Source organism: Arvicanthis niloticus, chromosome 8 (assembly GCF_011762505.2).
Source record: "Arvicanthis niloticus isolate mArvNil1 chromosome 8, mArvNil1.pat.X, whole genome shotgun sequence".
NCBI classification, from domain to species: Eukaryota; Metazoa; Chordata; class Mammalia; order Rodentia; family Muridae; genus Arvicanthis; species Arvicanthis niloticus.
Window position 1 is genome coordinate 17,877,981 of NC_047665.1, and position 25,343 is coordinate 17,903,323.

Consider the following 25,343-nt stretch of genomic DNA (forward strand, 5'->3'; position numbering starts at 1 on the left):
CCTGAAACTCTCCAGTTGAGCTAGGCTGGCTTGCCAGTGAGCTCCAGGGAATTGCCTGTCTCTACCTCCCAACACTGAGATTACATGTGCCCGTTTTTGTTTTTTACACAGGTCTGGTAATCAAACTTGGGTCTTTATGCTTGCATGGCAAGCATTTTACCAACCAAGTTATGTCTCCATCCTTTCTCTTACTTCTTAAAACAATTAAAAAAATAGATCCCTCTTTTCTTCTGTGACTCAGTGTTCAGAGCATATGCTTTGAATGCCTAAAAGAGACTGAGCAACTGTTAGGGCACACAGTACTGGTAGGGTAATAAGACAACATCACATGTGAACACCATAATTATTCTCCTTTTCTTAACATCCTCAAACTCCTTTTCCCAAGCAAGGAACACAAGAGTCAAGAAAATCTCCCTAGGGCTCTCAGGTCATGAGCTGACATGTTAGGGTACACTGTATGAAGTTGTATCCCTGTCCTTCCTCACCTACCTAAGGCATTCTCTGATTGGCTTTAATAAAAATTATGGCCAATTAGCTGGGCAGGAAGTAGAAGGTGGGACTTCCTGGGAGGGAGAAAGGAATTCTGGGAAGAAGAAAGAGGAAGTCCTTTTGCCAGGAGACATGAGAAGGATATGACTATGGGCCTGGAAGGTTTAGCTAGCCAAGTGGCTGGATGGGACTAGGTCATCTGGTTAACTTAGATGAGCTAGTTGAGAGTCTGCCTAGCTAAAGCCTAAGGCTTTGAAATATTAAAAAGGTCTTTGTGCGGTTATTTGGGGAGCTAGCTGGTTAAGGAATTAATTGCCACTGTGTTTATTTCTAGCATGAATTAATAGACACAGAATATTAATAATCATTTTACACTGGCAGACTTCAGGAGCGCTGTGGTAATGAATGTCTGTGTAAACTTTATAGCCTGACCCTAAACAATGGGGTAGTAAGATTCAAGATGAGGCCTTTAAGAGGACTCTTAGGAATGAGATTACTATTCCTTAGGGAAGGGCAGGGGGAGCATACGTGTGTCCTTCTGCAATGTGAGGACATACCTACAAGTTACCTATAAAGAAAGAGTGTCACCAGACATTGGCAGACCATAGTCTTGGACTTCCAGTAAGTTTCCATTGTTTATAAGCTACCCTGTTTATGGTATTTTGGCAGCAGCCTGGAGGGAGGCACCCAGTTGGTGAGTTTAATGGTGCCACAACTAGCTACCAAGTGGGGAGTGGGGCGGAGAGACTGAGCAAGACACCTGGGAAACAGCAATGGCTTTCAGTCACAAACACAGCTGACAAAACAGCAGGGAGGATGTCAAATGCACCACAGGGCAAAAGCTGGCACGTCACACCTGCAGGCTGACCACTCATGGAAAGCTTGGAGCATGCCAAGCTGTGTTGTTTAGGAATGTGTAAGTGGCACTGACACCAGACAGCTGCCAAGAGGGGAGCAGTAACCAGGGCTGCCAAGAAAACCTGAGGTGAAAAGTGTATGTTGGGGGCGGGGATGAGGGAGCTATAGGGTTGCTGGAGTAAGATTTATAACTACCTGTTAAACGTCCCTGTTTATGCACTTTTCATGATTTAGAATGTTACCGAGGATGTGATGCAGAACCACTAAGCCATCTCCTTAAGCCTGTGTCATTTCCCATTAGTCTTTTGTAAGCAACACACGCCGTGAGGGCAGTAAACAGGCTCTCAGCTGTTAACCCTCCTTGTCTCCAGAGCAACTAAGACAGGAGAGGTAGATCCCACCCTTCTGACCTGTCCAGATCCCTGAGGACCCCTGCAGAGCCCCCCCAGACCCCTCTAGACCCTTCCAGACCCCTGTGGACCCATGCAGAGCTCTCCAAACCCCTGCAGACCCTTGCAGAGCCCCCGGTCATTTACAGACCCCTATGAATCCCTATAGAGGCCCTCAGACCCTTCCAGACCCCTGAAGACTTCAAGCACCCTGCAGACCCCAAGACCCCTGCAGACCCCCAGAACTGCTGTAGACCATAGCAGCCTTGGGTCCTCCCTTCTCTCCTCACCCTTCTCATGGAATCCGTGAAGGGCTCCATAGCTCCAACAAACACATGTTGAGATTTCTACATGCCTGACAGAAAATCAGAGAAGTTAAGTTTAAGGTCAAGTGCTATTCATGGCTACCACATCCCGATCAGGACCTGGGGCTTCTGTTCTTCTGGAATTCCAGGGCTTTCTTTCCTCTTTTAAATGGCCCGAAAGAAAGTTACCACGAAGGTGACTGGCAGGAACATCAGGTGGGGCTTGGAAGTAGGTACACATGAGTGGTGCTGAGCACAGGAAGGGATAGCAACTTCACCCTGCTCTGGTGCAGGCCTTCCCAAGTAGAAACCAAGGTACTGTGCCTCTCACTGATCCTGTCCAGTGGCAGGTGAACACGGACAAACAAGTCTAAATATGTCATGTAAGGGATGGTCTTTACCATCAGGGCTGCCTTCCAAAAGTGGTTTCATTATTTTGTGTTAATGTGGTGTTATAATAAGCGCCCACACCTAAGAACAAGTCAGAGTTTTAGACTCCTGGTCTGCAATAAATGTGAGATAGGTGCTCCTAGTCTTTACTGAGATGCTGGAAACAAGAGAAGAAACTGGCATCTCCCTGACATACTCAGAGTATTTGTGGATATACAAGAAAGCTAAACTCCTACTCTCACATGCAACAAACATAGGTTTGTGTTTCCAAGCACTACATAATTCCCAACAGAATGTCCTGCAATTTAGTTCAGATGGTACCTGGATATAGTGTCAGATCCCCACAGGTCTGAGCTCTGTCCCCTAAGACTGCTTCATGCTTCAGAAACCAACCCTGAGCAGTAGACTACATAGCTCCTTCCTGGCTTGGCTTCAACATCCAAGGTTCAATGGTAGAGTGAATCACAGACTCAAACACACACGCTGGCTGGCTTCTAACTTAGCAACGGCTATGAAGGATAGAGAGAAGTCAGATGAAGATCTAGTTCAAGGGAGAATAAGTCCTAAGCAGAGCCGTGTTGGGAATCCAAGTTTTTCTCAACAGAGAAAGATTCTCCTAGTGCTTTATTGTTAGGAAGCCTATCTCAGGAAGCACAGGCCTGGAAGTGGAGGGGTTCCCTCAGAGGTTCACGTGTTGAAGACTCAGTTCTCAGCTGAGAGGTGACTGAATCATGAGGGTACTGACTTCACTGATGGATTGATCCATGGATGCATTCAGAGTGAAACAGGCTGCATAAAGGACCTCCATAAGGCCTCACAGAAGAAAATAGCTCGACGGGAATGTCTTGGAAGAGGAATACCTTGGCGGGGGCCCATTTTTACTCCCATGAGGTAATTTCTCATTACTTATTTTTGTTGCTGTTGCTGTGATAAAATACCATGACCAAGAAAGTAAAGAAAGGACCCTAAAGAGACAACTGAACTCCACGCACGAGTGCCCACTTCCTGACGAGAAAATGTGCGGCAAACGGGTTTGACATCACAGAGGTGTCATGGGCTGAGTCATGAACTGGTCATTCTCTATATGCCATACTTAGACCAATAAAGACAGGAATAAATACAATAGTTTGGGTTTTCCCCCCAAAGCCCAACTGTGACTCGAATGACTACCCCTTCCTTTCAGTCAATTCACCCTTGTGAGCAGTCAACATACCTTTAGCAAGTAAAGGTGCTCGTCATTGGGAAAATACAAAAAAGGAAGGAAAAGTTAAAAAAAAAAAAAAAAAAAAAAAAACCAAAGGTATTAGATATGACACCATCTCAACCAACCTGCCATCATTAATTGACTCCCACAAAATGGTTATGTTGCCGAGTCCAGCCCTAGTGGCACAACTACCTACTGATAAGCCTGAGTGGGATGTAGGACAACATGTTGAACTGAAACCTTGGCATGTGCTTTCATTCTTAAAATAAATATACTCTATTGTGGGGTGATGAAGATCCCCTCCCCTCCTTTTTACAGGTTATACCTGGTAACAGACAATAGATGCTATTTACCAAAAATAAGGGACCAACAGCCATGACATTGATCAGGATTGTATGCATGTCTTAGAGGAACGTTAGTTCTTCTGATCTTCCCTCCTGTCCCCCTGTCCCTTTCCTGGGGATTTGCAACTACTCTTGCAACAAAAGCTATGGAAGGGTTCAGACCTCACCCCTAGCACCCAATGTCTCCTAGCTCCCTCATCATGAGAGCACCCCATCATACTTACCATGATGGTGTGTTCGGGGAATTTGGATCGGACCAGTTTCACGAATTCCACAAAATGTTCCGAATACCCATTGGCCACATCCAGGCAGATGAACTTCACCTGAGGCACAGCTTCCAAGATTTGGCTCATCTTCTCAAGATCGTTCTGCCCACTGCCGGAGCTCACGGCTATGTGCTGTGGCAAAGTGCAGCACAGACAATAGCCATGAACAAGGATTCAAAGGAAGACCCTCCCTCCCTCCGGCAACCCTCCGAGGTCTACCCTGAGCAAACACAGAGGCTCTGTTTAAACAACAGTAGAGGTAAAGAAGACCTGCTCTTTCCATGATCTAAATTCATGCTTTCTTTCCGACCCTTGACTTGCACCCGTTCTTGAACCTGGGTCTTGGCAACAAAACCTCACAGTAAACAGATTCTGAAATACTCAGGAGAGCTTGCCCTTGGCTTCTACTCCATTTTCTCAAGCTTGCTGTGTAGAACTTTGTGCTGCATGTGGAGCTACTGGTGCAGATGTGTCCTATGTGGAAACTCACATAAGGGCAACATAAGAAGTTTTCAGAAATAATGAGTGAGGGCAACAATTATTTACAGATTAAGGAGATGTGTGGCTAAGATATGACTTGGCGGGAAGTGTGTGTAAGGTGACTCACTGGGAATCATTCGTAAGGTCATTCTCTACTGAGCTCAAGGCCAGCTGAACCACATTATTATACCTGTGTGATGGTTAGTATCAACTTGAGATAGCCTAGAGTGATCTGAGAGACAGACCTTATAGGCATGCCTTTGGGAGATTACCTTGATTGAGTGAATTGAGGTGGAAGACCTGTAGCACCATTCCTTTGCTGGGATGCGGGATGATGCTGGTATGATACTAGAATACTGGGATGGTGGGATGCTGGGATGGTGTGATGATGCTGGGATGCTGGGATGATTCTGGGATGATGCTGAGATGGTGGGGTGGTTGGGATGCTGGGATGATGATGGGATGATGGGATGCTAAGATGATGCTGGGATGATTCTGGGATGCTGGGTTGATGTTGGGATGATGCTGAGATGATACTGGGATGGTAAGATGGTGGGGTGTTGGGATGCTGGGATGATGCTAGGATGAATGTGAATGGAGAGAGGGAGCCAAGCAGCAGAATGCATGTATGACTCTCTGTTTCCTAACTGTAGACACATATGGCCAGCTGCCTCACGCTCCTGTCACCTTGACTCTTCACCATGACCCTCTCTATATTCTTGGACTGTGAGCTTGAATAAATACTCCCTGATGCTGCTTCTGTCTGAGTATTTCAGCACAGAAATAGAGGTGGAAAACTAAGACATGATATTCAAAAATGAACAAATAAATAAAACCAGGGGCTGGAGAAATGGTTCAGTGGTTAAAAGTGCTTACCGCACTCACAGAAGACCCAGGTGTGGGTCCCAGCATCCACACAAATGTTTACAACCGTAAGTAATTCCAGTTCCAGAGGATCAACACCTTTCTCTGGCCTTTGTGGGTACTAGGCACACATGTAATGCACATACAAGCATGTGAGCAAACACACCAAAAATAAGTCTTTTAAAAACTACACCCATGTTGATGTGGAATTTTTTTTTGCTGTTTTATTTTTATGCATATGATATATACACAACAATCAGCTACATAGCATTTGTACTGTATGAGGCAGCACACGTCATATAGAAATGATCTAAACCTACAAAAGGCTATGTATAGGTTATATGTAGGTTTACTACAGGGCCTGAGCAACCAAGGACTTTGGCATCTGCAAGGAGCCTGAGGCTCGAACAGCTAGCAAGAGACATCTGTACTACTCTGAACAATATATCAAAGGTGAAAGGGTTTATATTGAACCAGAATTATTTTATCTCTTAAGCCAACTGTAGTAAAAGGCCATACCTAACTATTTAAATCATAATGAAATCAACAGCAGCCATACCAGCATCTCCAAATCATTATCTCATTACAAACGACCTCCCCACAAAGAGACAGGCCCAGATCTCACTGCTGGATTTGGCTTAGAACCAGTAGAATGGACTGGAAGGAAACTCAGTCATGTTACGGGAAGGCTTATGATATCATTTTAAAGCATCCATTTACTTAGTGGAGCAGGGCGACTGAGACAAAGCACACAGCATGTAAGACACCTCTACTGGATAGTTCCGTGTCAACTTGACACAAGCTACAGTCATTTTGGAAGAGGGAATCTCAATTGAGAACGTGCCTCCACCAGAGTGGCCTGTGGGCAAGCCTGTGGTACATTTTCCTGATTGATGTGAGAGGATCCAGCTCACTACAGGCAGTGCCACCCCTGGACTGGGGGTCCTGGGTGATATAAGAATGCATGCTAAACAAACTTTAAGCCCATAAGCAGCAGTCACCCAAGACCTCTGGTTCAGTTCCCACCTGTCTCAAGTTCCTGCCCTGACTTCTCTGGATGACAGACTATACGTTCCATAAGATGAAATAAACCCTTTTCTCCCCGGGGTTACCTTTGGTCATGGTGAGTCATCACGGCAACAGAAACCTTAAACTAAGACATCACCTTAAGTACACAGTTATTTTAGATTATTTAGTTATGCCACTATTAAAGAACATTTCCCTGGTTCCCAGAAAGACTTTTATTTTCTTTCTCTATCTCTCTTTTTTTTCCCCTTCATTTTTTTCTTTCTTTCTGATAGCACTGGGTACTGAGGCTAGGGTGCCACACACTTTCTAATCCTCACAGGTAAATCCCAGCTGAGCTACGACCCAAACTTCTCTCTACCTTTTTATTTGAGAGACAGGCTAAGTTGCCCAGGCTGTCCTTGATCCTGAGCATCTCCTGACTCAGCCTCTTACGTAGCTGAGATTATAGGCTCCGGATGAGGCTTATACATTACTCTCTGACTCCTTCCTCCTGCTACCAGGCCCAGATAACTATGTCTCCATGTGTGTGAGATCTCCATGTATGTGTCCAGCATGGGCAACTAGTGACAAGGAGACCACACTTGCGGCTTTTGTGTTTGGCTTTCACTCAGCAAAATGCTTTCAGGGTTTGTTCACACTGTAAGAAGTCAGTATTTCATTTCTCTTGTGGCTGGACAACAGTCTATCAAATTGATACATGCTATGTATCTGTCCATCAGTTAGACATTTGAGTTGTTTAGTTTGCATTTCCTACTTCTGGGCTATTATAAACATTATGAGCACTCATGACCCAGTGCATGTGTGAATATGTGGTTTCATTTCTCCTAGAAATGGAGCTGTTGGTCATCTGGTAACTTGTGCTTCCTCTCTTGAGTGTCTCAGTCAGGGTTACTATGGCTGTGACGAAACTCGCCGACCAAAGCAACATGGAGATGAAATCAGGATAGAACTCCAGGGAAGGAACCTGGAGGCAGGAGCTGATACAGAGGCCATGGAAGGGTGCCGCCTACTGGCTGGCTCAGCCTGCTTTCTTAAAGAACCCAGGACCACTATCCCAGGGGTCGTCCCAACCACAATGACCTGGACCCTCCCTCAGCAATCAGTAAGAAAATGCCCTAGCGACTTGCCCACAGCCTGATCTTATAGAGGAGGTATTTCTCAGATGACTATGGCTTGTGTTAGGTTGACATTAAACCATGCTTAGGTCGTTTAAAAGGCAGCACCTATTCCTCCCAACTATATATGAGCATCCCAGTTTCTCCACATTCTCAACAATTCTCACATCATTGTAATGACTGCTATCCTAGCAGGTGTAGATAATCCTAAAGCAAGCTTCTGCTCAATTTGTTATCATTAGGATGCACTCTCTGTAGACAGGAAAAAACAGATTGGATTCACCTGGAAACCCCTAGCAGGAAGCAAGACCTTCCCCAGGCTGTAGGTATGGATGTGTACGCTCCAAGGTGAAGCTGACCTCATGGGTAATTCCTGGCATTTTCTAAAATACCGTGCCTGTGGCAGGTTTCCTTAGCAAAGCCGACTAGTATCCTCTGTAGTGATTCAAACGCTCCTGACACGGCTGCAGACTTTTCCCCCTCAGCTCTGGTCCTGTAAAACTTGTCACCGTACCTGCAGGCATTCAGGGTGGTTTTCAGCAAAACGTTTCCAGTCATCCAGGGAGTAATGCTTGTGAACAGCTGTAAACATGGCATGCTAAGAAACAAAACTGGATTGTCAGGAGCGAGCCAGGGGAGCCCAAACCCCCCACCCCCACCCCGCCCCCAGCCTGCTGGTAAGCCACAGACAAAAGCATCTGCAGCTGCCTTTCATGCCTAGTTTGCTCTGAATGTGTCCCTGGGAGGCAAAATCAAACAAAGGTGTATGCAATGAAGCAATGAATCACAAATGATCTCCTGCTCTGATGTGATCAGATAATGTGTGTTCAGTCTTGGGAAACCCTGCCAAAAGGCAAGAGAAAGAATAAAGGAGTGTCTCCACTCAGCTGGCCCACCTAGCTCTTGCCTACAACCCACGGCAGGTCAAGAACACACCTGTAGAAGATCCCCTAGACCAGGAGAGTGACCATCCTGATCCAAGCTTCTGCTCACCTAACCAAAGGACCTTGCCTTACATCCAAAGCTTCCCCCAATTTACAGCCTCAATACTTCTTGCTGAAAGCAACACCAAGAGAGGGTGTTACGTTAATAACCCTACCTCTCTGGCTACCGAACCAGAGTTTACCACCATCAGGCCAAGGCACTGCAAACACCATTGGAGTCTCAGAACAACTTTGAACAGAATCACTGTCATTAGGAGCAGAAATGGGGGTTAAGAAATTTAGGAAATACATAGCAAACCTGTGTAGAGTGGCACGTGACTAAAACTCCATCACTTAGTATGCTGGAGGCTGAGGCTGGAGAGTTGGTGGCAGGTGAAGGCCAGCCACAACATAGCAAGACCCTACCTCACAAAGGGGTGTGAGGCAGGGGAAGAAGAGATAACCAATTTAGCAATGGCTTATAGCAATGGCTGACTTCAAACTTCTCTGCTCTGTGGCCTTTCCTCTAACTTCTGAGTTGCCCTACACCTCCAAATTCCCACTCTAAAATTCTGACTCTATTAATTCACACTGTTTGTGGATCCCCAAAGTAGAGACCTCATAAAACCCAACCATGGTTATCTCTGCCAATGCAGGCTATGGCATTCCTGGGAAATATTCCCATGGAAGTGGGAAGGGCATAGCAAGTTCCAGGTTCTTCAATGAATAGCAAGTATCCAGACAAACCAGGCTATCTCTGTGTTGCTCCTTGAACCTCTTACCCTTTTAACTTGCTGTCGCTATCACAAAGAATCTGAGGTAATTAACTTATAACGAGGAAAGGTTCATTTTGGCATGGTCTATTGAAGAGTCCATTGTTCTTGGGACTGTGGCACATCGGCCCACCATGGCAAGAGTACAGAGCAGATCAAAACTATTCACTTTATACCCAGCCAAGGGAGTAAAGGAAAGAGGAAGACACTGGGGTCCCACACTCCCATTTCAAGGCCACACCTCTAATGACCTAAAGACCTCCTTCAGACCCCATCTCTTAAAGGCTCTGCTCTTAAAAAGTATCACCCTGAGAAATACCCTTTAACACATGGGCTGTCAGGGACACTTTCTCACAACACAGCATACACTAAAAATTCATTACAAGCAGTCATTAACGACAGAACAAGGAAAAGATTCGGAGGGGGGAAAATCAGTCGCATTCCTCTAGTGATTCATTTGTTTGCCTCAGACCCCCTTCTGACAGAGGCTTAGAGCTGACAGACAAACAGCCAATCCTCAGTCAGGTGGATATCCCCCCCCCCCACTCCACTTTCAGAGCTCATAATCTGGCTACTCAGACCTGCCACCCACAGGGAGATGCTTTTCCAGCTAATTGCAGTGAGCTTTGTACTTGGCAGACATGACCAGCAAAAACAGATCCACAGTTCTGTGCTTATCATCCAGAGACCCTATAGTCTCCGATGTGGAAGATTCTCACGCCTGACGCACAGGTCCGTGAGGCAGCAAATACCTACAGCTGGCTGGCCTTCCCTCCACTTTGTCCTGAGGTCAAGGCACTAGTCAAAAGAAACCTTCAACTTCCGTTGGAATCCATCCAATTTAGAGATGTATCCTGCAGCTTCGGGAGGCAACTTGGGTTTATGTCCTGCCTCTCTACTTGACTGAAGGTCTTGGGGCAAGATGTCCCATCTCTTTCTCTGTCTGCCTGAGTTTCCTCATCTGCAGAAGGAGCCTACTCCCATGGAGTTATGATAAGAGTTGAGAGACACATTGAAGCTGAAACAATAAGCGCTCTCCAATGTATTAAATACTACATGCAAAGCGACTGTCTTCATTTTAAAGGGATGGCCCTTTCCAATATGGCATTCATCCTGTTGCCTAATTTCTTTTTGAAAGCCTAATTTCTAAAGCTATCACAGGCATTTTCACAGAAGATCCAGAGCCAGATCTAGGCTATCTCACAGAGTTTCGGACATGACCTATCTTTTGACTACAGAAGCAGGGAAGATATGCTCCTTGCAACAGTCGGACTCAGCAAAGAGTGAGAGAGTTCAGGCACCTGACACCCCCATTCTCCCAAAAGGATATAGGAAAGTGGTTGTGCTCTCACCTGTGACATCACCACAGCCATCTCAAATGTCCCCACAGTATCCATGTTGGCCACAATAATGGGAATCCCTGAATAGGTTTGCTTTGAGTTTCGAAATGTAAAGGTTCGCTCAAGATCCACCTATTGGAAAAAAAAAAGAAAGAAAGAAAGAAAGAAAGAAAGAAAGAAAGAAAGAAAGAAAGAGAGAAAGAAAGGAAGGAAGAAAGGAAGGAAGGAAGGAAGGAAGGAAGGAAGAAAAGAAAAAAGGAAAGAAATGAGTCGGTCTTATGTAACACAGGCAGAATTCCCAGTGTTCAGAGTGGGCAGGGAGGATACCAAGGATAAGTCTACCCTTCAGTCCTTAGACTCTCTTAGGACCAGTGTTCCAAGGTCAGAACAGCCCCCCAAGGAAACCCAGTAGTGAGCTATACCCACATCCAGAAGTTTAAACAGTCCCCACTGCCCCCACACACCCAACTAAGACACTAGATAATCTTTCAGGAAGCCCATGATCTATGTGAGGTTTCCCCCTCCATCAGCCTCTCCAATCCCTCTGCTACCTTCTCTCTTCATCCTGTCTCACGCTGACCCTGAACACATGCATGTATGCAATTATTCCTCCACCCCCACTTCTGAGCACTGGAGAGTCCATTTCTCTTCTAGGGAAGTCCATCCACTCTTCCCCAACAACAGTGACCCACCCTCCTTCCTCCTCCTGTCAGGTCCTTCTCATCTCCCTGTTCACCTTGAACCACGCTACAAATTTCCCAGCACTGAGCTACAATTCCTTAATCCCTTTGCCTTTCAGCTCTGGCAGCGGCTTTGTAATTATGAGTGCTGGGGAAATACAATGCAACCATCTGTTTCTGCAGAGACACACTTGTTCCTCTGGCTTGCAGACAGCTGCAGGGAGGGCCTGGAACTCCTGACTCTAACCTGAGTGTTCATGTGACTATGGGCTGTCAGTAATCCAGTAGGATGCTCAGTCAGGACTGTGGACTTAGCAGAATCATGTGCCAGGGCTAGGTCCTCACAAAAAGCTGGCGGAGTCAGAATTACTCCTGCGACCCAGGACAGTCTTGTGCTTCAGCGTATCACAGAACGGCCACTCCCAATATCCTGTTTCTCAAATTCATGTCTGTCTGGGCTTGGCTAAAGAAAAATACCAAGTGAGAAGCTAGAGGACAAAGAGAAAGAGAGATCCAGACTCCCTCTTCCTCACACAGCTTCTATAGGGCAGCCACTTCAGATCTAGGTACATTTCTAGCTCCAGCTTTCTTGGTAGAATCCAGTCCCTCCCACTCTCATCCATTGCTATTGCCAATCTCTCAGCGATGTCAGGAGAAATTTTGGTAGAGGAGATGGCTCAGTCAATAAAGTATTTGCCTTGCAAGCACAAGAACGGAAATTAGGACCACCAGAACTCCAGGAGAGCCAGGTGCATGCCTTTTACACTTATGCTTGCCGTGAGGATACAGGAAGTGGAAACAGGTGGATTTCTTAAAGCTGTTAGGCCAGGCTAGCCTGACCAATTTGGTGAGGTTCCAGGCCAACAACAGACTTTGTATCAAACAAGACAGGAGAATCCCAAGGATCCATACTGAAGGTTGTCCTCTGACCTCCATAGGTACACTGTGCACACACACACACTACACACATGTAAGTATGTGTGTGTGGACACACACACACACTATATGTTAATAAATTCCCTCTTTGAAATACTCTGTATCACTCACTGCTTTCCCTGGACTGTGTGCCAAGGTGAACTGACAAGGAGAAGCTGGAAGTGTAGCCCTGTAAGCACCGTGGTTCCCGAGCACAGGAATCTTCAACCCGACCCCTCCAGATGCGATGCGTCGATTTTCCATCTTGTTTAACTTGTATTTCACGGTCTGAGTGAAATCGGAGCACACTGTGCTGCCACCCAGACCCTTTAGCCTTTCTGTTCTCTCTTGCTTCTACAAATCCAGAAGGCTAGCCTTAAACAGTGGGCGGTGGGAGGAAGTGAGGCACTGTCATTCCCTGAACCTCCTAGATGGTGTCTCATCTCTTAACAGAACTTCCTCTGTTGGTAAAACAAGTCAAGCTGACACCCTGCAGGATGTCTGAGGGAGGCCACTCCTCTCAGCTCCGTACTACTATGGCCCTCCCGTTCTTGGGTTCAGACTTAAAACAGTCAGAACTCGTGGTCTCAAATACTCTTTTAATTCTGCCCAACATGTACACAAGGAAAGAGCCTCTGCACTCTGTACCCAGCTGAGATCACAATGGTTTTTTTTTCTTGGCATACCAAAACCTATCTGCAATACGGATGGATACATGCATACATGTATGCTCACACATATGCATGTACACACACACACACACACACACACACACACACTCAGCCTTGACAATGAACCCTTGGCTTCCTATCTCTGCAAGGCAGATTCCTGGCCCTGGAGGTGTGTGATTCACCAGTGAAACCTGTGTTCAGCATACACGAGGCTCTGCCAGCAAACCCTTCCCTCCCAAGTGATATAAGGCAGATTCTTCCCAATATTTAGTTCTAAGAAAGAGAAGTGAAATTATCTGTCCTAACCTTATCTACCCACACACACATACATACACAGTTCTTTTGTTCATGAAGAGATAAATACTTTACTCCAGCCTCCCAGGAATTTTCTTCACTCTGCCACAGCTGCTAGATACCCCAGTTACAGCACCCCCCAATACCCCCACTCAGAAAGTAGCAAACTGCCCCTTCACCCCCTAAAATCACTCGTGTCGTCTTTAGTGGGTCAGTCTTATCATTACCCAGCATTCTGCAGGTCTAAAATACACACTGCCATATTTATGGGCAGTTCCATGTCATGAATGAGGAACCACTACAGGAAATATGCTACATTACCCCCCCCCCAAAAAAAATACCAACATGGGACAGAGGGAACAGGCCCTGCCTCTCACCCACACTTTCTTCCCAAATCCTTAAGGCCACATGAGACCATGCCTGTATATCAAGCTCCACAGACAATCACCCACATGGTCAGAAACAACTGCCATTCGACTCCTTTGTGAGAGGATGCCCTAGAAGCATGGTTGGCCTTTTGGGCAAACATTCTGGGAAGTAGACCACAAAGACCTCAGGATCAAATGACAGTCACTTGAGAAGGGAATTCCAGTATCCTTACTACCTGGAACAGACCTTCTGGATGCTGATGTAACCCCAAGAAGTTTCTCCACTGGTTTTTGTGCTTCTGAAATGCACATGCATAGCTTAGCACCACTGTGAGCCGTGCAGTTCCTAAGTGCAAAGGGCATGAAGAACCGGCACCCATGGTTCACACAGTAAAGGCCGCCTTTGATGGTCTCAGCAAACATTTCAAGACCGTTGCTCCAAACTGCACCAGTCAAAACTTCGGTGTTGGAAACTGTATATCCTGGAGTGTCTCCCTAGGTGATTCCGGGCACTCGTGACAAATAACAAATCCGGGCAGGCCTTCTAATGCCACAAAATACAGTTTACATAGGCTGTTAGGGGTTGAACTGTGGCTCCTCCAAATGGCACTGAAGTGTTAACGGCAGTACCTGTGAAATGGAACCTTATTTGAAAGTGGCGACCAAGTTAAGTTGAGGTCACCTAGGGTGCATAACAGCCCTTAATAATGTTCTTATCAAAGGGGGAAATATTTGGGCACACACACAAAGGAGAACAGCTTATGGAGATGGAGTTAGGGACTAGATTTGGGGGTTTACATGTCAAGGAGGGTCAAAAGTAGCCAGCAAGCCAGCATAGAGCTGGAGACATGCATGGAGGGTGCTGTCTGCATGGTAAACAGCTCTCAAAAGAAACCCATAGACACACCTTGATCAGAGCCCTCCAGCCTGCCCAACCAGGAGACAAACAAGCCTGTTAGAGCCACCTCTTCTGTAGTTCCCTGTTACAGCAAGCTCAGGACACAACGCCACGGTCATAAAATAAACAGTATCAGAACTCAGACTAATGGAGTCTTATTCTCTATCCCCTGTGGGTCAGCCTGTCACAGACGAGGGCTGCTAGCCCCATCTCTCTTCGGTGGTCCAATAATCATGACAGTGTTATAAGCAGTTGGAAGGGCATTTGCATTTGCCGTGTCCTAGGACAAGCACACTCTTGTTGGCTGAGGAGATGGCTCAGCCATTAAAGCACTTGCCACATAAACGTGGGGATCTGAGTTTGATTCCCAACACCCAAGTTAAACAGCAGGGTGTAGAGGCACACTTATACTCCTCGGGGGTGGGGAGGGGAAAACGGACAGAGCTCCATGGAGCTTGCTGGGCCGTCAGACTGGACCACTCCGCAAGTTCCAGGCCAGCGAAAATCCCTGCATCAAAAATAAAATAATAATAAATAATAATCTTTCAAAAGGTGAACAGTACCTGAGGGCCTGAGGGATAACACCAGAGGCTGACCTTTAGCCACCACTAGTGCATCTGTGCACACATGTGTGTGCATGGGAACATACATGAATATGTTCACACAAGCAAAAAAAAAAAAATCTTACTTAAGAACTGGGGTGGGGTGGTAAAGCCAGTACTGGGCCTCATGGAATGATGGAAGTCCCATGTGTCTCAGATAAATCCAAAAGCCTTAACTCAGTCAACAAATCCTGTGGCACTTCAATCTTTGGTACCTTGAGCTAGACACTTGGGAGATGACCAGCCTGCTCCTTCATAAATGCATGCCTCATTGCACCAACTCTCCCTGTCCCTTGCCTCTGGACCAAACTTCATTTTCTGCAAGATGGTGAATCGGGCCTGGTTCTGAGCTAACTGTTGTTGCATTGGTAAAACCCCTCCCTGGCAGATTCTGTTCTAGTTGGTATCCACTTTCTCCTGTGCCTCCCCCTCAAAGCTGTTGAGATGTTAATCGGCTATCTACTGCAGAGTTTCCAATCTGCTTTTAGATATTATTTCTACCTGGGTGAACTCACTTCAAACCCCTGCTTGTGCCTGCCAGATATCACAAGAAAAACTGAGCTGGAACATTAGAGAGGCCAAGGTAGCTCCTTCTGCAGTGCCAGGCAAGCAAGTGAAGCTCGTCCGCCAAGCAGGAGCCAGCCCCAGGAGGCTAGATCACAAACAACTGGAACAGCCGTGCCAAGTAGCTCTCTCATAAAAGCTACAATATGAGCAACAGTCCTCGAGGGCACCGATTCTCACTGGGACAAGTATTCACAGACTCCAAGATTCAACCCAGGCTGGGACATTAAGAGTGGCCATCAGCCCCAAACCATGACATCATACTGCTCATACAAATATTAACACTGCCCCCTTCTCAAGAGCTTTCCTAGTTCAGAAGATGCATAGAGCCTTGCTTTGTGTGGATAAATATGTATTTATTTATAAATAACTGGCTCACGTCTAAATAAATTTTAAACAAACATTAAGGGAGAAAAAGCCAGACAAACACTGAAGCCATCAAATTATTAGTCAGCCTAGAATGCAAACACTTCATCCTGACCTAGGTTTAGGAACTTACTGGCTCCCAGTTTCTAGTCAACACTCCAGGGGGTGTTTCTCTAGTGTTTATTTTTGTTCCAAGGGCTTGCCCTTGTTCTTGAGCACCTGAAAGCACAGGATGAAGGGCAGGCTTAGCGGCATCTCATCTGGATGGATAAGGGTCCATCACTTCTCCCCCATCCCACCTATTAAGTCCTGTCTTGTCCAGTTCTGCCTCCAAGCAGCCAGTACCCCTGCTTAGAGAAAGTGACTTGCTTCTACTCTCTCATTGGCTAGCGCAGGAGGCAGCCCTAATTCATACCAACCCTCCACTGGCAGCTGCAGACACTGCAGTCGGGCCTGGGCACCAGAGTGAGTTGTTTGCTGAGGGGATTTATTTATGGTCTTGTTTGTTGAGCAAGAGGGATGGGGCGGGCGGGCTGGCTTAGCGTCCCCGTGTCCTTTCAGGCTCTTCCTCCTTAGTTCCCCCACAGACCAAAGCCACGCTCCAGGAACAACTCTTCCAGCAAGCTCCGCCTTTCTAGAAAACTATTTATCCTTCAAGGTCTGACCTCGGCCAACGTCTCCTGTCTCCACCTGTTCCCAAGCGTTCATCTGATCATGGTACAACTAAGTTCCAAACGACTGACCCTCTCCCCAGCGCCGTTCGCTTGTCTCACTCTGGGCTGGAACTGCAGGCTGTCCAGTACCGCAGAGTGCCACCAAGAAGCAGGTCCCCAAGCTCAGCTCCTGCAAGACCATTTAAACTCAGGGGGGAAAAAAAAATTGAACTGAAGTGCCTGCCAGGAGCGCCCGGCTTTTCCGCCTGGTTCGCAGGCACAGGACCTGACGCTAAATCAGCAGAGGCAGGTCCCAGCGCCAGGAGACACTGCTCCAAATTCCAAGAATCTGCAGTTGCATTTCTCTTTCTTTCATCCTAACCTCTCCTCCCCGAGCGCCTCTCCTGAGACCATTCCTTTTAAAGTCACTGGTCACTCCGTTGGTTGATCTTAGCTCCTCTGTGTCAGTGTGAACTTCCCCAAGCCCACCACCGGTAGGCAGACACATTTATAATTCCAGGCCCGAACTAGGCCCCCTTGTCATTGACCCTAATTATAGACAATCCAGGTGTAAGAGAAAACCGACTGGCCTTCCCCCTTTCTCAGGGGGGAGAGGGTGTAACACCCCTGCCTCGGACCCAGATAAGGCACCCTGTGCCTCCCTTTGCACCCACTTCCCCCTTGCCAACCCGAAGGCGGTATGCCAGCGGCCCCACCTCGGATCGGCTCTTGAGGCTGCTCCGCTTAGGTCGCAGCAGAACATCCTTGAAGTCGAGTTTAAGGTCCGCGTCTATGCGGGGCATGGTGCTAGCGGTGAGCGGTAGCTTCCTGCGGCGGAGGCGGTGCGAAGGCCGGCGTCGTCAGCCGGGAACTGCGGGGCGCGTGCGTACAGCGGCGCCGGGATGGCTGTGCGCAGACTGGTGCTCGGTGAACCCGGTGCGCACGCCGTGTTCTTATACCCGTGTGCCCCGAGCCCCCAGCACAATTTCCTCCACGCCTGGCGCCCCGGGGCTCACCCCGCCCCGGGCTTTCAAGTCCCGCCCACGGCTCCCAGGTCCCGCCCACATCCCGGTTTCCTAGCTGAGCCCCTCCTTAGCCGGCCCAGTTCTCTCTACCTAACCCCAAGTCCCCCCCGGCCCCCGGCCCCCACCTCCTTCTGCTTGATCCTAGTTGTGAGCCTGGAATCTACTATGCAGCACTCTAGAGCTCCTGATCTTACTCCTAGGGGTGACCAAAAGAGAAGGCTAGAAGACCAGGAGAGTGGATGTTTTGTTTTGTTTTGTTTTGTTTTGTTTTGTTTTGTTTTAGGACTGGGTTTCACTATGTAGGTCTTGCTGTCTTGGAACTCACTATGTAGACCAGGCCACCCTCCAACTCACAAGAGATCTGCCTGCCTCTGCCTCCCTAGTGTTGCCTCCTGAGTGAGTGCTGGGATTAAAGACAGAAGCCACTAATTCTGGCTGTAGAGTGTGACCTTCATATGTGTTCCAAAGGGAATTCCCAAACCCCCTCTAAGGGGGGAGGAGCAGAGAGGCCCATTGACTGAATGCTGGCAGGGTAAACAAAAAGATTGCTGGAGATCAAAGCTCACACATGTAGGATTCCTCTGGAATCTGTGAGAAAGGGCCACCTTCGTTGGCATATACCCGTGATTACATATCACAGCCCAAAGCCAACCTCCAGGATCCTCAGGTCTCTGGTAACACACATTTGTAATAAATGTCAAGGCCCTGTGATAGATAGCCTTCTGATTCTCACCTTCCCAACTCCTCCTCCAATATGCTAGTTCCCAGGCTGTTCCAGCTGACCTGCCCTCCTCCCTCCTCCTCGTAAAGGGCAGGAGACTCATCAGTTTTTGCTATTTTCCCCCCTCGCTATTTTTTCTACCCAGTCCACAAAGAGCCTAGCTATGACCAGCCTTCTTCTACTCTGTACTCTTCCAGATGCCTGTGGCTGTTCTCTCTCTCTCTCTCTCTCTCTCTCTCTCTCTCTCTCTCTCTCTCTTGTCTATAATAAAAAGTGGGTGGTTTGAATAAGAATGGCCCTCATAGGCTCATATAGTTGAATGCTTAGTAATCAGGAGTCAAACTGTTTGAAGGGATTAGAAGGATTAGGAGGCATGGCCTTGTTGGAGGAAGTGTGTCATTAGGGGGTGGGCTTTGAGGCCCAGTATGCTTGGCATACTGTCTGCCATAATGATAATGGGCTAAGCCTTTGAAACTGTAATCAAGCCCCAAAGAAATGTTTTCTTTTATAAGAGCTGCTTTGGCCCTGGTGTGTCTTCACAGCCGTAGAACAGTGGCTAAGACAAAAACTTGCAGAAGCATGGGACAGTCATCATCCTGGTAGTTTCTTTACTGTGCCCTTACTTACAAAAGGCTAAAAGTTTTGGCTTCCCTAATTCCACTCTCAGTGTGCCCACCAAGTGTTGAGACAGGCCTCTAGTATGCTCAAGAAAAAACCCATTGGGAGGTTATCCAAAGGGGGGTGTTGTTGGTGTCAGTCAGTGGCACTGTGCATGCCCAGTGTTCTAGCTATAGCAGAAAAGTGGGGGGGGGGGGGAGGGAAAAAGAAGAAAAAACAAGGCTTACGTAAATGAAGTGTCTTGGGGCTTCTGCCTAAGTTGAAAACTTGGTCACATTCCAATTGGGTAACCTTGAGGGTGTCTGACTCAAGTATTTTCATAGGTTAAAAGGAAAGGTTAGTGCATGGTGGTGGCGTAAGCTTTTAATCCCCACACTCAGAAAAAACAGGCAGATCACAGATCTCTGTGAGGCCAGCCTCATCTACATAGTGAGTTCCAGGACAACTAGAGCTACTTAGACCTTGTCTCCATGAAAGAAAGAAAGAAAGAAAGAGAGAAAGAGAGAAAGAGAGAAAGAGAGAAAGAGAGAAAGAGAGAAAGAGAGAAAGAGAGAAAAGAAAAAGAAAGAAAAAAAAAGAAAAAGAAAGAAAAGGAAAGTTAATTGTTTGTTAGGGTTTTTATTGCTGCAGTGAAACAACATGACCAAAAAGCGGGTTCAGGAGGAAAGGGTTTGTTTGGCTTACAGTGCCACATCACAGTTCATCTAAAAATTAGGACAGGAACTCAAGCAGGGCTGGGACCTAGAGGCAGGAGCTGATACAAAGGCCATGGAAGGGTGCTGCTTACTGGCTTGCTCCTTGTGGCTTGCTCAGCCTGCTTTTTTATAGAACCCAGGATCACCAGCTCAGGGATGGCACCACCCACAATCTGCTGGGCCCTCCCCCATTGATCACTAATTAAGAAAATGCCTTATATCCATCTCTTATGGAGGCATTTTCTCAATTGAGATTTCCTTCTTTCAGATAACTAGTCTGTGGCAAGTCAGCATAAAATTATCCAGCACATAAGTGCTCTATATTCATTTTCCAATCAATGGTAGCTGTCTTAGTTATTTTATATTGATGTGATAAAACACCATGACCCAAAGCAACCTGGGGAGGAGAGGGCTGATTTTGCTTTCAGGGAAGCCAAGGAGGGAAGTGAAGTAGAGACTGTGGAGGCTTCTGCTCACCAGCTCACTCTCCATGGCTTGCTCAGTTAGTTTCTTACACCCCAGGGCCATTTGTCCAGGATGGTATCACCCGCAGTGAGCTGTCCCCTGGCACAGCAATTATCAATCAAGAAGATGCCCCCACAGACATGTCCACAAAGCAGTCTAATGGAGGCGATTCCTCAACTGAGGCTGTCTCTTCCCAGACAACTCCAGATGTGTCAAGTTGACAAAAAATTAGCAGTAGCTATTTGGAGTCACGTGTTCCTTATGTTGTAGAGTCTAGATTGGTAACTGCACCAGGCAGGAATGGTTAGCAGTAGCAGAAGACAGACATAGTTCCACTTTGTCCCTTCCAGCTGTCCCAGTAAACTGTTTCAGCACTAACCATATACGTACACCATCTTGGTGGCTCATCAAGTCACATCTCAGAGGAGTGCTAAGACACTCCTTCTCCGTTCCCCGCCTCCACCCCCCACCCCCGTTTTAAATAAGTGACATTATAGCGCACCTTGCCTGTGACCACAATCTGATAAGACAATCCTAAAAGCTGTTTTTACTATAAAGGTAGTTTTAGGTATTATAGAAAATTGCAGGTTCACAGCCAGAGAAGGAGAAACATTTTAAACAAATATCTTGAATTAGTTTTCTACTGCTGTGATAAGACACCATGGCTAAGGTAACTTGTAGAAAAAAAAAAAAGAGTTTATCTGGGGCTTACAGTTTCAGAGGGTTAGAGTCCATGACTATCAAGGCAGGATGGGGCAGGATCAGGCAGGATCAGGCAGGATCAGGCAGGCAGGCAGGCACCAGAGATTATGTCTTGATCTACAAGCACAAGGCAGGGACAGAGAAGGAGGGAGGGAAGGGAGTTGATGGGGGAGGGGGGAAATTGGAGATGGGGTTATTGGAAGCCTCAGAGCCCACCCCCAAGGACACCCCTCCTTCAACAGGACACATCTCCCAATCCTTCTTGAACAGTTCCTCCATCTGACAGCCAAGCATTCAAATCCATGAGCCTGTGGGGGCCACCCTCATTCAAACTTCCACAACAAATGTTCATCATGCTGAGATTGTCAAGCCGAAGAGGAGCTTCAGCCAGAGTGAGGGGGGTCCTTTCCCTCCCCATGTTTCTGTAATATCCCATCTTTCTATCCTGCTCAGAGTAACTTCCATTTCCTTCCTGTTCTCGGCAGCCTCACCGGTTCTTTGTGAACTAGCACGTGGTTCAGCTGACCATGGAAACACTGTTGCTCAATAGTTACGTTAACAAAAGCATCTGCAAACCATCAAACGATCAAGGTCTTAGCCCATCCCACGTGCTCTCATTCTCTTTACCCCACAGGAAGTTCACGCATGTTAGTGGAAGGAAGGAAATCAGACTTACCAAAGAGACTGAACATTAGGACCATCAGTCCAGCCAGCAAGCTGTGGAAGCCCAACCCAGAAACGAGAGAAACAAGCGAGTTCTGACTGCTCCGTTATAGTCAACGTCCTAAAGGAAAAGCCGACTTAGGCTGTCTGTCCTCTGATACTCTCTGGTACCAAAGAGGCAGAAGTTTGCAGTAGGCATTGCCATACCTTTTCTTTCTGGAATATTCTATTCTCCTCAGACATAAAATCATGTTCCTTAAAAACTCAGTATGGGTTCTAATTCTTTCCCACGCATTGGTAGAGTTGTTTCCTCCAGATTGAAATATTCCCTTCTGGAGAGAAGAGGAGATTTAGGAGCTCAGGAAACATACAAGACACTTGAGGCCCCTTCTTGAGCTATGGAGGCTATGTGTAATCACTGGAGAAGAGGGGACTCAAGTATCACATAGCTCTCTGCAAGTCCTACAGGAGCCGTATTGCCTGTTCTGGGTGGGACTTTTCCACAATGTAGCTGATTTTGAGTCACTCTTGTTTGTAAGGTCTTGACTTCACTGGTTTACCATGCTGGATTTTGACATACACTCCCCAGCAAATTACCCTAACAAACACCATCGTGGACTCTGCTTCTATCTGTGTCTTAAATGCCTTATGGACACCCATATGAAGTAGAAATTTCTGGTCTCTTTGGAAACCCAGTTATGTCATGTGACGTTTTGCTGTGGCAGACAGGTAAAAGAATGCTTTACTGAAATGGGCATGTGACGGTTAGGAAGACTATGACCCCACAGACAGAGGGAGGAGGCTCTGGCATTGGTTCGCCTTGCCCAGCTTCTTGCCTCTCCCTATGACTCTGGGCCCATTGGCCGAGCCTCACGGTTCCTTCTGGATCAAACTGTCACTAATGTTTCATGTTGGTGTTTTGCTAGAGGGCTGGACTAATGACGAAGATTGGGCTAGCCCTAAAGAACTATTTCTGAACAGGTTCACCAGCCCCATTTCCTATTAACCGTTTTTTTTCCCCACTACCTCTGGTGGGTGGTGGGTGAGAAGGGGGGTTGAAGTGTTTAAGAACATTTCTTAAAGTAGGTTTTGAAAAATCTAAGTTTACACCCATGTGTTCATTATCTGGTGCACACGGACAGCTTCTCCACAGCCTTGTTCAAAACACAGGTTCAAAAAGCTGGACCTCACGCAGGACTGTTGAAGTAAAATTTTCATATCACCAGATTCCTGGTGATCACTGTGCTTCATAAGACAGGAAGCTACCTAGCAAGCCAGCTATCCTGAGTCACTTATTAACTTTTATAAATACCAGAAGTCACATTAGCCAGAAGTCACATTATCACATTATTAGTACATTAGGAAGAAGACCTATTTCATTGCATTTGCTTTATCTTTATGGTACAGTTTTTTTAAATCACATTTATTTAATTTATGTGGAAACAATGGGGTGGGCACATCTGGAGGGCAGAGAACAACCTGCTTTGGCAGTTTGATCATGTGGATCCTGGGGGTTGAATTCAGGTCATCATGCCTGACACCAAGTATGCCCTACCCACTGACCCATCCTGCCAGCCTCTAAATTAGATATTTAAGCAATAACCTAAATAAAGAAACAAATTTTAAAATGTACATTTATTATAATTAAGTAGTGATTTAAAAAAAAAAAAACAATTCAGAGTGCCCAGATGGCTACTTCTGTGAATGAATCAAAACTTTCCCTCTCAGACACCAAAAGCTCTTAACGAACACCAACTCTTCTGTGTGCCAGGCATGTTTGTTTGCTTGTTTGTTTGTTTGTTTGTTTGTTTTCTATTTTCTGGCCTCATCCTCACAAAACCCTACGCCATTATCTCCTTGGTCCTTATCACTTTCATATACACAAACATGAAAACGAAGGCTCACAAAACTCACTTGGGTCAAACAGGAACTGGACAGGTAAGAGTTAAAAAATCAAGGATAGCCTTGTCCCCTGCTGTACAGCTCCACTGACATAGCCTGTGTCACAGGACATCTGTGTTATTCCAATGCCTTATTGTTTATGAATCTTAGCTGGCTCTTGAATAAGACAGTTCAATAACTTCTCATTGAAATTGAACAGGGAATGTACGCTGCCAGACATAGCTGGACTGACGTTAGTGAGTCCACTGTTATGAGGATTGTGGATGGATATTTGCACACTTCACTACAATTCTTGAGGTCCCTCAGTTCAAATTCTAATATTAGCATGTACTAACTGTGCTAGGAGAGCTTGCCATCCAGTGTATTCAGTAACCAGCACTCAAATGACTACCTCACACTCTGCTCACACTCTAATGCCTGTCTGTGTTTCAATACAGTTGGTTTCTTTCGTACTTTCCAATTTTCTACTCTATGCCTTTAAAAGCATCATTTTTCAGATTCATAGCTACAGCCAAACTTTTAGAAAGTCTTCTTTTGAAGTTTTAAACTGCGGATCTGCAACTGTATTTGTTTCTGCATGATTAAGAGAACGAACCTGAGAAATGGTCCAAAGATGTCTATGACAAAGAGAAATCTGAGACACCTCTATCCTGGATGGACCAGACTCCATATTTCCTTAGATCATAAATTTTACTTTCAGCCCTGGATCTAAGGTCTGGTTGAAGTGGATGCTTCTTCATAGACTGAATCCCTAAAAGTAGGTATGTAAGAAAAAGAAAGAACAACAACGAAATAGAACTTACTGGTGGCCCAGTGATAACCAGCGCTGCTCATTGATATTTTTCAACATCAATGGCTCAATTCCCCAATAAAAACACAGACTAATAGAATGGATGCAAAACCAGGATTCACCCTTCTGCTGCATCCAAGAAACACACTTTAATATCAAGAATAGACAGCACCTCAGGATAAATGAATGGAAAAAGATATTTCAAGCAAATGGACCTAAGAAGCAAGCTGGAGTAGCTAGCCATTTTAATATCTGACAAAATAGACTTCAGACCAAAACTAACCAGAGGAGTTAGGGAAGGATACTTCACACTCATTAAAGGAAAATTCACCAAAAGAGCATTGCAATTTATACACCAAACACATGGGCATCCAAGTTCATAAAAGAAACACTACTCCAGCTTAAATCACACACTGACCCTCACACAACTCATCCTGGGAGACTTCAGTACTTGCCAATAGACAGTTCATCCAGACAAAACAGAAAAATGTCGGAGCTAAAGATGTATTAACCCAAACGGACCTACCAGATATTTACAGAACACAAAAAAATACACCTTCTTCTCAGCACCTCATGGAACTTTCTTGGAAACGGACCACACACTCAGACATAAGGCAAGTCTAAACAGATACAAGGAAATTAAAGTAACCCCCTGCATCCTATCTGACCACAGGTTAAAACTGGATATCGACAATATCAGAGACTTTACAAACTCATAGAAACTGAACAACTCACTACTGAGTGAAAAATGGCTCAGGGCAAAAATTAAGAAATTAAGGATTTTAAAGAATTTGATGGAAATTAATACCCAACAACAAACCCAAACTTATGGAACACAATGAAGGTGGTTCTAAGAAGCAAGTCTTTAGTACTAAGGGTCTACATTAAAAAAAGAAGACAGGCTGGAGAGATGGCTCAGCGGTTAAGAGCACTGACTGCTCTTCCAGAGGTCCTGAGTTCAATTCTCAGCAACCACATGGTG

General features: G+C 46.2%; 1 protein-coding gene across 2 annotated transcripts in view; it reads right to left on the minus strand.

Annotated features, from left to right (window-relative positions):
* Positions 1-25,343, minus strand: part of Gmpr (guanosine monophosphate reductase) — an 84,663-nt gene that overhangs the window by 20,864 nt on the left and 38,456 nt on the right. Inside the window, exons 1-4 of one of the 2 annotated variants that reach the window (XM_034510065.2) lie at positions 17,497-17,827; positions 10,782-10,901; positions 8,248-8,331; positions 4,204-4,377 (exon numbers count right to left, since the gene is read on the minus strand). In XM_034510065.2, the coding sequence (XP_034365956.1) occupies positions 4,204-4,377; positions 8,248-8,331; positions 10,782-10,901; positions 17,497-17,583 (465 nt within the window). In that variant the 5' untranslated portion in view covers positions 17,584-17,827. Of the gene's footprint in view, positions 1-4,203; positions 4,378-8,247; positions 8,332-10,781; positions 10,902-17,496; positions 17,828-25,343 lie in introns of those variants that run through there. The other variant, XM_076939111.1, reaches the window with a different exon arrangement.